Source organism: Mirounga leonina, unplaced genomic scaffold, assembly GCF_011800145.1.
Source record: "Mirounga leonina isolate KUSES-001 unplaced genomic scaffold, KU_Mleo_1.0 Mir_97, whole genome shotgun sequence".
Classification (NCBI taxonomy): Eukaryota; Metazoa; Chordata; class Mammalia; order Carnivora; family Phocidae; genus Mirounga; species Mirounga leonina.
The window spans coordinates 835,231-844,384 of record NW_023270889.1 but is presented as its reverse complement, the minus strand read 5'-3'; the positions used below and the strand labels follow the sequence as shown (position 1 = coordinate 844,384).

General features: G+C 39.5%; 1 protein-coding gene across 3 annotated transcripts; it reads left to right on the top strand.

Moving 5' to 3' along the window:
• The first annotated feature begins 41 nt into the window (after positions 1–41).
• Positions 42–8,327, top strand: LOC118006480 (cell cycle checkpoint protein RAD1). 3 transcript variants are annotated; one of them, XM_034999154.1, is made up of 6 exons: positions 42–218; positions 715–958; positions 1,798–1,906; positions 3,225–3,483; positions 5,402–5,500; positions 5,825–8,327. In XM_034999154.1, exons 2-6 carry the CDS (start codon positions 764–766, stop codon positions 6,006–6,008), a joined length of 846 nt encoding a protein of 281 aa, XP_034855045.1. In that variant the 5' UTR covers positions 42–218; positions 715–763; the 3' UTR covers positions 6,009–8,327. The 3 variants fall into 3 exon arrangements, with proteins under 3 accessions (XP_034855045.1, XP_034855043.1, XP_034855044.1); XM_034999152.1 differs by having other exon boundaries at positions 694–958; XM_034999153.1 differs by having other exon boundaries at positions 492–958.
• Positions 8,328–9,154: the final 827 nt, after the last annotated feature.

Genomic DNA, 9,154 nt, shown 5'->3' with positions numbered 1-9,154 from the left:
CCCCGGCTCGATGGTTCCTTTTTCCGGTTTCTGGTGACGCACGCGCAGCTCTCTAAGCCGCCTCTGTCTCTGAGGTGACGGTGGCCGAGGTGGCTGTGTGGTCTGCAAAGAGTGGCGGGAGCGGCTGCGTTTCCTCCCCAGTTACCCGGGAGGCGCGGCCCGGCTTCTTCGGTGACCTGGCTGCGAAGGGCTCTCGGGCGTCGGATCCCGCCGGAAAGGTAAGGTTTCCGCGCCCCGGATCCCGGGGCCAGTAGGTAGATGCCGCCTCTCGACGGGTTGGTGAATGGGGTTGTGTGGGACTCGGGGATCTTTCGAGGAATGGGGGCCCGCCCTCCATCGCCTGTTCTGTTAGGGTTAAGGTTGGGGGCACCGGACAGCGCAAACCCGACTCTGCGGGGACACGTAGTCCCAGTTTGGGGGGACTGGCCCTCCGTAGAACTACCGTGTTAGTTGCCTGTTTTCATTGTTCACAATTTTTCTTGTATTACTAGCCTCTTACTAAAGACGAGGAAATCGTAGCTTAGAGTGAAGAGTGATTTCCCCCCCAAGTGAGAGAGTTGAAGTGGCAGAAGTGGGGTGCAACCCCTGTCCGGCGGAGTTCGATGCCCAGGCGTCTTCCATTCGCCTCAGCGCAGGTTGACATCGCAGGCCTCGCCAGCTTTGATCCGGAGTTTTATTGTCGAATCTCATCAGGTGTTTGGTGATTCTCGGCAGCAAGCGTTGGCACCGGGAGCATCCCTTGGGACCAAATGTGCAGTGGACGATGCCCCTCCTAACCCCACAGATCCAAGACGAGAATGACTACAGCTTAGTGGCCAGCCTTGACAACGTCAGGAATCTCTCCACTATCTTGAAGGCTATTCATTTCCGAGAACATGCTACGTGTTTCGCTACTAAAAATGGAATCAAGGTTACAGTTGAAAATGCAAAGTGTGTGCAAGCAAATGCTTTTATTCAGGTATGGAAATAGGCATCTTTTAAGTGATTTGCCAACAGTCCCGCAGTTGACAAGTGGCTGAGTTGGGATGAGAACCCAAACATTGTTTCCAGAGTATATGCTCTTGGCCAATACTTCCCTTTTCCCTTTTATTGGTTATAATCTGTCATTACAAAGTAATATATGTATGGTTCAGAGAGGATTTCAGACTTAATCCAACTTTTTTTTTAAAGATTTTATTTATTTGACAGAGCACAAGCCGGGGGAGCGGCAGGCAGAGGGAGAAGCAGGCTCCCCACTGAGCAGGGAGCCCAATGCCATGGGGGGCTCAGTCCCAGGACTCTGGGATCATGACCTGAACCGAAGGCAGATGCTTATCCAACAGCCACCCAGGCACCCCAATCCAACATTTTTTTGAACACCAAAGTGCACAGTGTGACCTCAGGTATAGAGGGATAGATAAGACATGGTTCCTGTCCTCAAAAGAAATTGAAAACTAGTATCACTCATGCATTATCAAATTGTTTGGCTATTTTCCAAATGACTTTAGCCCTGTCGATGGGCAAAAAAATGAGACAAGGGAAAGTCATGTGGGCGATAGTTTAGATCAAGAAGCTAGATGAAAGACCTTTCATAAAGTTTTGCATGGTGCTGAAATCAGACCTTTAAATGCTGAGTAGTAGTATTCTAATGGATAATAGTTGAAAAAGCTTAAGATGTTTTGATTGGTAATCAGAAATTATTTTTATGGGGTTAGCACAATATTGTTATTTTTAAAACGTATAAAGTGAAATCTCGAACCTTGTATGTGAGTTTTCATTAATATATATATACATTTTCATGTTTACTTTTTTTCACAGGCTGGAATATTTCAAGAGTTTATAGTTCAGGAAGAGTCTGTTACTTTTCGAATAAATTTAACTGTCCTTTTAGACTGTTTATCTATTTTTGGGTCAAGTCCTATGCCAGGTGAGCCATTTTATTATGACACAAAAGCATTATACAGATGGTCAGAAAAATACAGGAAAAGTTATTAGAAGTAAGAAACATATCTTGGAAATTGCAAATTCATTTTTCACTGGTCACAATCATAGATTCTAACTTTTCACATTAATAGAAAGTGTACTATGGTTCTTTCCGTATTTGCAAAAGTATTTATATTAATCTTTTTTTAATTTACAAAGTTTTGGGGATTTTAAATTTGAACTGGCCAAGAGAAGACTTTGAATATGTGTTAGCTTTAACATTGCAAAGTATGTATTAAATGCTTCCTTTCCCTAACTTGTTCAGAATTACAGTTTAGTGGCCAAGAAAAACAGAAACCAATTCTCCTCACACTTAGTTTACTGTGTTCAAAATGTGCTTGCTTTTATTTAAGTCCTGTTTATAAATTGCCTATTTCCTGAAATGTTTAATTTTAAAATATATATTTTATTTTTTTAGGAATAGTGAATTCAGTTGCTATGGATATAAAATTATAAGGAATCCCCTGAAGAATGATTTCATTTCACAGGAATCTAGAGATTAGCTAGGGAAAGTTCAGCTGTAGTTCTTTAGAAAATATATTTTAATTTTGTACTGACAATTCCATTATTATTATACATTTTTCTAATGCAGCATTCCCTAGCTGGTTTTTCATAAAACATCTGCCTTCCCCCATTCCTCACTGTGGCTCTCCATCCAGCAAGAGAAAGCAGATAGAATGTCTAGTCATATTCCTCCTCCTCTCTAGGGGTTTGTAGTGTTAAAATCCACACCACCATGAACCACCCTCTCTTTTCTCCCAATTTGATCTTACAGTTTGAGGAAATGTAAATAATATCTCGCAATAGGAAAGGTTGGAAGGATCCTTATCACAGCGAATACACGGACATTATCATACAGACCGTATCAAAGCAGTCCACCGTTGCATACACTGCACCTCTGAGAAAGAGCATAGCCTATTCTCTAGTAATTCTGTTACTTGCAGTATTGGCCCATGTAGATTCTCCATCCTGAAAACTGTAGATATATAAAATCAATAAGCTATTTCTGAGGTGTTTTTGGCAAGCTGGAAAATGATTTCAAAGAGTTACAGTTTGTTCTCATTGCCAGTTTTATTAGTTATTGTTTGAATTGTCTATGCGTAACTTATCAGGGAAAATATACCTTTTTATAAAAAGATGCATACATATGTGTTAGAAATTGGGCAGAATAAAATAATCTTCAGGAATTTAAGTATCATTTAAGGAGAAGCGGAACCTGCATTATAAAGCTAAGCCCAACATGTGATTTATTTCCATTGCAGGGACTTTAACTGCACTTCGGATGTGTTACCAAGGTTATGGTTACCCTTTGATGTTATTTCTGGAAGAAGGAGGAGTGGTGACAGTCTGTAAAATCAATACTCAGGAACCCGAGGAGACTCTGGATTTTGATTTCTGCAGCACCAATGTTATCAATAAAATTATTCTGCAGTCAGAGGGGCTCCGTGAAGCATTTTCCGAATTGGATATGACAAGTGAAGTGCTACAGATCACCATGTCTCCCGACAAGCCTTATTTCAGGTACTTGAACTCAGGGCAATTATAATTAATACTGTAATCTACTCTTATCTCCCTCCTTACACATTTGCTTAGGATGCAGAACTTTTATTATCCAGGTTCCTAGAATTTTCAGATCTTTAGAGAGCTTTTACTCTTATTTCATACTTCTATAGATTGGGAAACCTGTGGTCCAGGAAGATGAACTCAGTATTTAAAGTTTCATAGTTAGGTAGTGTTGGTTTGTAGGTGAATAGCCCTGTCTCCTACTTTATAAACTAATGGTCTTTTCATTGTACTACTTACTGGTGTAGCTCAAGTTACATCACGAGGAAAATTTGGGCTTAAACTTTTGGCAAAGGTGTTTACATCATATGGTATCTCTTCTTCTTTCCTTTCAAGTTAGTATAGGATGCAAAAGGAAACAGATGTTTTCTATACATGGTTCATTCATTAAGTATCTATTAGTCACCTACTGTGTGCCTATCTACCTTTTTAAGCACTTTGGAAGGGAATGGCTTAAAGTCAAGGTGAAGAGAAAAATATGTGAAACAGCCTCGAAGGAACAGAATTGCATGCCACTAAGTACCAAAATACAGAGACACTTAGAGAATAGTACCTGAGTACTTATGGGGGATTGATCGAGGCAAGCTTCCTAAGGGAGGGCAATTTTCAGGAGGAATACAATGTCAAAAACTCTCAAGCTGCTCCTGATGTTTTGAACCAACAAATTATGAAATTTTCAGGATTAGAATCAATTTGGAGAGAGGATTTAAATAGTTCTTCTCTTTTTAATTACATCAGAATATTAAAAAGTAAAGGAACTAAAAATACATAAGGAATGAGAGGTATGTTGTTCTTTTTACATCTACTCTAGAAAAATTGCAGGCCCTTATCATGACATGGAGCAGTTAAAAATTTGACTCAAGATTGGTTAAAATATTAACTAAAATGGAAATGCTACCTAAGCAGTGATAAGAATTAAAATCTGGGCACTTAAACAGTGTATTTCAGAGGATCCCCACCTAAGTGATGTCTCTCAGCATAGGTAACTAGATAGATCGTGGTATCTTTCATCTCCTGTATGGGAGATGATTTGGTGGTGGGAAACTAGGAGTTGAAATTTTTTTCCAGATGTGTCAAATTTGAGGTGCCCCTGAAACTAGGGAGTATTGGACATATGGAGTTCAGGACATCAGTCTAGAATGGAAATTTAGATTTTGGAGTCATCATAATGGCTGGGTATGGACAAGATGGCTCAGAGAGAAAGAGCTTACTTTAGAGGAGAGAAAAGATGGAACCTGAGGAAGACTAGCACCTAGGTCTTCTATCACTGTGCTTACACAGTACTTACCAATGTGGTAACCCCATAGCAAATGATCAATAAATTCTTGCAGATTAAACAAACATACAAACATTTACAAATTGCTAAACACACAAACTGCTGACACTGCCAAGCAAGGAAAACCGTGAAACCGCCTAAAGAGTAGTCTGACTAAGATACAGAAGAGCCAGAATTCCGGGGTGTGGTGGCGAGGATGGGGCTCAGGACCCCGGGCTTCCCGATGAGTTTGATTAGGGTCTTCCATCATTCTTCAAACTCTCTCTCCTTTTATATGATTTCTGATTGAAGGATGAGGAAAGGTGAGTATCAGAGTAGAATTGAGGTAATGAAATTGAGGCAAACACCCCTGGATTTTGATGGATTCATGATGGATTTTTTCCAAAGCTGCTTATTAGTTGCTAGATCTTCTGAACTCCCACAGCATCCTGCGGGAATCTTTATTACTGTAATTGGTATAGTGTATTGTCAGCGTTTGTTTATATTATGTGTTTCATTCACCAGAATGAGCTTCTTAAGGAAGTGTCTTCTTTACTGAGATCCTAATGTGGCTTATTGCTGGACCAGTGAATAAATGAATTGCTCATTTTTTTACTGTAGGTTATCTACTTTTGGGAATGCGGGAAGCTCCCACCTTGATTATCCCAAAGATTCTGATTTGATGGAATCATTTCATTGTAACCAGACCCAGGTGAACAGGTCAGTTCTTAAAATATTCGTGATGAAGGTGAGGTTGAATATCACATATCTATTAAATAAATGTAAAACTTTCGATCTGTCGCTAAAGGTATAACATCCTAAAGATATAAAGAGTAGGGTGCTGGGTGTACTTGGGCATTTGGGGTTGTGATAGTGGATGAAATTTTATAAATGAAAAATACTAGCAAATTGGACAAGTATTTGATTTTATCCTTATATTTGTTACTTGGTAGTGTTTGGCTAATTTTTGTCCTTTACTTGGAGTTATGAGCACTGCTTCAAGCGTGTCCAAATAACAACTGCTTCTTCTTTACGCCTCTACAGATACAAGATTTCCTTACTGAAACCCTCCACAAAGGCCTTAGTCCTGTCTTGTAAGGTATCTATTCGAACAGATAACCGAGGATTCCTCTCATTACAGTATATGATTAGAAATGAAGATGGACAGATATGTTTTGTGGAATATTACTGCTGCCCTGATGAGGAAGTTCCTGAATCAGAGTCTTAAGTATGGCCTTCCCTGTGGCTTCTACGTGAACATTCATGATAGGTCACATCCTCATTCTGGGTATAGTATCTCCAGGAGACTGGGTTTTCTAAAGGGAAGAAGCATGGAGGAGACGCAAACAAGGTCCATGTACCCTAATAGTTGCTGTATATTTTGTAAGTAAATGTTTTCATATAGTCATGGATTACCCACTACTGGGCTGTCCTTTGGTTCTGTCTTTTGAACTCATCATTATGAGCCAAGATGAATAATCTATTTAAGTCAGACATTTCAAGAGTCTAAAAATTTAAAGTTTGATGAATCCATACCTGAAATATTCTTTTATTTATTTACTATTAGAAAGAGCAGCTGCATATGGGCATTGCTTATTAGTTTGAATTCCGAAGAATATATCTTAACAGTGGTTCTCAAAGTGTGGCATCTAGACCAATAGCATCACCATTACCTGGAAACTTGTCAGAAACTCTGGAGGTGGGCCAATAATCTGTAGCTTAAGAAAACTTTCCCCCAGGAAATTCTGATGCATGCTAATGTTGGAGAACCACTGTTTTGAAGGATACTTTTTTTGTTGTTTTAATAGCATTTAATTGCACTGAAGTGATTGCTTTTACATGTGATTTCTTCCCAAATGTTCTGAAGTTTAGGCTTTGCCAAACAAGTCTGAGTAATTATATGATTTATTTTTAAAGTATACATTTTAAAGAAATCTATGAACAAGATATATAAAACAGTCTTCAGAGTTGAGTTACAGGATTTCTTCTTGTTCTCTGCAACTGTTCAGTGCAGTAAGTACTTTATAAGTACTTATTAGATAACTTCTGTTTGCCTATAAGAGTTTCTCATCCAAACCAAGATGTAGAAAATCAGTTATTAAGTGATTTTGCACTTTCTTGGGTAGTTTTCCATCAATTTTTATGGCATGTGGATATTTAATAAAATGAAATACTAAAATTATCTGGCTTGTTTTCTAGTAGAAAAAATATATAACTAAAATAAAGTTTCCTGTACCGTGTGATACAGATCAGTGTTGGGCAGGCACCATTGGCCTTTGTGGGTGGGACAGTTCTTCATGGAGAAAAAACTCATCCCATTGCAGGATTCATTTAGCCTCCTTGGCTCCTACCCACTGATGCCAATCCTTGTGACCTGTGACCCCCACCCCCCGCTACTGATGGTTAAAAACCATTGAATAATATTCATCAAAAACATTCATCAAAGGGGTATATGGGTATATTTGGAATGCCTTACCTTAAAATAGGCCACATGGCATGAGAGGAGATTGGTTTGGAGAGTAGTTCAGCAAAGCACTTCAGGGAAACACTCCCCCAGAACAGCTGTGGGCTCTGCTCCCCGGGACATGGACAATTCTGGGTGTCTAGCTCAGAGTGACTCCCTGATAACTACTGAGCCCCCCAAGTCATCTCAGGATGCCGGCTGGCACAAAAAGAGTTAGAGTTTTGTAAAGTATAGTATATGTTCAAGAAGGAAATGAATGACTCTACTAAATGTTGTGTAAATTTTTTTTTTTAGATAAACATCAAAAACAGAACAAATATAAAACGTAATTATGAAAATATTTAATCAGTTTCAAGGACTATAATTTTCCTTTAAAATAGGGCAGTTATTTTTGGGTTTTGTTCACTGGTATGTCCTGTACCTAGAACAATGCCTAGTATGTAACACATTCAGTAAATATTTGTTAGATGAAAGAACCTCCATTTCAGATTATCTTTTAGCATCTTATTAGTCACTATAATTTCAGTTATTTAGCTCTGAATTGATTTTGGTCTAATGTATTTTTTGAAAGTTAGACCTGTAAGGATTTAAAATATATATTGGTTTAATAGGGAAAGATTGACTTTTTGCACATTTAAGACCATTTTAGTTGCACATATCTTTAGCTGTTTAGAATTCATAAGCTAATGAATGTAATTCTTTCTCCATCAGTCTAACAGGAAGCTACCGATTTAACACAGAATTTCCTATTCAGTGTGTTCTCTTGGACCTAGGAATTACTAGTTTAACTTTGTTCAAATTCCTATGACAGTCCGCTAGGGGGAGTGCTTTCTCAGGCCAACCAGACGCACTGGTGACTACAAATTCAAGTGTCACACACAGAAAAATAGAATCTTATTTTTCAGACCTTTAGTTTTTTGCCTTTTTGAAGTTTATCTCATTTTCTTACTAAATTGAGCTTATTACGGGAATGGGTAGTTAATCTTTTTCTCCATTTTTAATGTTTTTGCCTGTTTGATGATGGTGTGTTTCCACCTGGATTGATGAAATGATTTAAAAAGCAAAATAAAATGATTTTTGAAATTCTGCTTTTCTAATAAAAATAAATCTTGTAACACAATCACTTTTATAAGGAGCCACTGAGTTTCTACAGTGCATCAAGTAGTGCTGTTAAGAATTCATTACAGTTCCTGAAAGGGCAGCGTGTAGCATTCGTAACAGCTTAGGCTGGGGGGTTTTTCGGAACGGTGTACTCCCTTCTTCTGTTCCCTGTCTTCACACCGACTTCCCCTTGTCCCCACCCGAAACAAAATCTCCTGGGTCCTGAGGAATTGGGGAGATGGTCTGGTTTTTCTCTCCTACTTCTGGCGTAGGTAGTATTTGCACACACGGGTTGGGTTACGCGCACAGCCCGTGCAGAGGGCAGCTGTCACGTGGGTCTCCCGCATGGGAGTGACAGCGCCCCATCAGAAAGGCCACAGGCTGCCATTCCATGGGCTTGTGCTATCCATATCGCAGTCCCCACCAGAGATTTCCATGATGAGGAGAGTAAATGTTTAAAGTAGGTTTTACTTTTGAAATTAATAGCTCACTGATCAATCCAACAGATGATAGTAGTGGCTGTCCTTGGCAGAACGAGAGGCTGTGTGAAACGATTAAAGTCCGTCAGAGTAGTTCCCTGTGCTTGCGTGGAAAACACACGAGAGTCTAGTGAGGCTTGTAGCCTGTACGTTTGGGCTTGACCCCTATAGGGTCTTGCTTCCTGCCATTTTGTCCAAGGATTTCTGGTTGCTTGTTGCTGACTGGATTAGGACAGTCTCACCTCTGGAATATTGTCAAGTTTGCCTTACATAGGCCTTTTGTGGGAACTGGTGGGTGAGCTACTAAAACAGAGAAGTGGGGCTTCACCT

Excerpts from the sequence above, each read along its gene's own strand:
- LOC118006480 (XM_034999154.1), top strand. The coding sequence starts at position 764 with ATGCCCCTCCTAACCCCACAGATCCAAGACGAGAATGACTACAGCTTA. Across the intron at positions 3,484-5,401 it reads CCCGACAAGCCTTATTTCAG|GTTATCTACTTTTGGGAATG; the intron begins GTACTTGAACTC and ends TTTTTACTGTAG. Across the intron at positions 5,501-5,824 it reads AACCAGACCCAGGTGAACAG|ATACAAGATTTCCTTACTGA; the intron begins GTCAGTTCTTAA and ends ACGCCTCTACAG.